Consider the following 709-nt stretch of genomic DNA (forward strand, 5'->3'; position numbering starts at 1 on the left):
GGAAAGGAGGTGCTGTTGTCTTCTTTAACCATCAATGCCCAGTGTATTCCACATTTCTAACCAGGCATATGTATGACCTGAATCCTCCTCTCATCCTTACTGATAGGAGGTGGAACACCTTCTTTAACTTAGAAATTATAACTATCACTCTTTGTTTAATATCTTAAAATACTTTGGATTTAAAGCATAAAAGATTCAGCTCAGAGTTGGGTAACATCCTAAGGAACGTCAGTGTTTCAATATAAATCTACAGACCATTTAAATTGGTATATTGCTCACCTTCAGTAACACTGGTGCAAAAACCTGTCGTACAGCTTGATAAAGGGTGTTAATTGGTGAATCTAGCATAGATGACACAAGAATATTACTATGAAGATTATCTTCTGTAATTACATCAGGTCTCAGCTTGAAGAACACCAACACATTATTCTCTGAATCAGTAGCTTCAATCTGTAATAATCAAGAAAACAGGATTTGTTTAGAAAATTGTCATTGACTGCACATTATACTAAATTATGTACATAATTTACACAAATTATTTACATAATATAAAATAAGCAATTACTCTCTACGGGCTCTAGTAACATTCTGGTAGTATCTGATTTGCACAGAAAATGAAAATTTTTCTTATACTCATTCCTGAGTTCAAAGAAACCTGACTTCCAACATCAAGTACATTAAACCTTTTTCAGGATATAATGTCTGTAAA

At 33.1% G+C, this 709-nt stretch overlaps 1 protein-coding gene across 1 annotated transcript in view; it reads right to left on the bottom strand.

Moving 5' to 3' along the window:
* The window catches only part of DYNC2H1 (dynein, cytoplasmic 2, heavy chain 1), a gene marked incomplete at its 5' end in the record, with an annotated part of 150,712 nt that extends 150,262 nt beyond the window's left edge, over window positions 1-450 (bottom strand). The window contains one exon of the mRNA XM_009072160.1: window positions 280-450. Within this exon, the coding sequence (XP_009070408.1) occupies window positions 280-450 (171 nt within the window). The remainder of the gene's footprint in view (window positions 1-279) is intronic.
* Window positions 451-709: the final 259 nt, after the last annotated feature.

The sequence above is a fragment of the Acanthisitta chloris genome, unplaced genomic scaffold, assembly GCF_000695815.1.
Source record: "Acanthisitta chloris isolate BGI_N310 unplaced genomic scaffold, ASM69581v1 scaffold7743, whole genome shotgun sequence".
Taxonomy (NCBI): Eukaryota; Metazoa; Chordata; class Aves; order Passeriformes; family Acanthisittidae; genus Acanthisitta; species Acanthisitta chloris.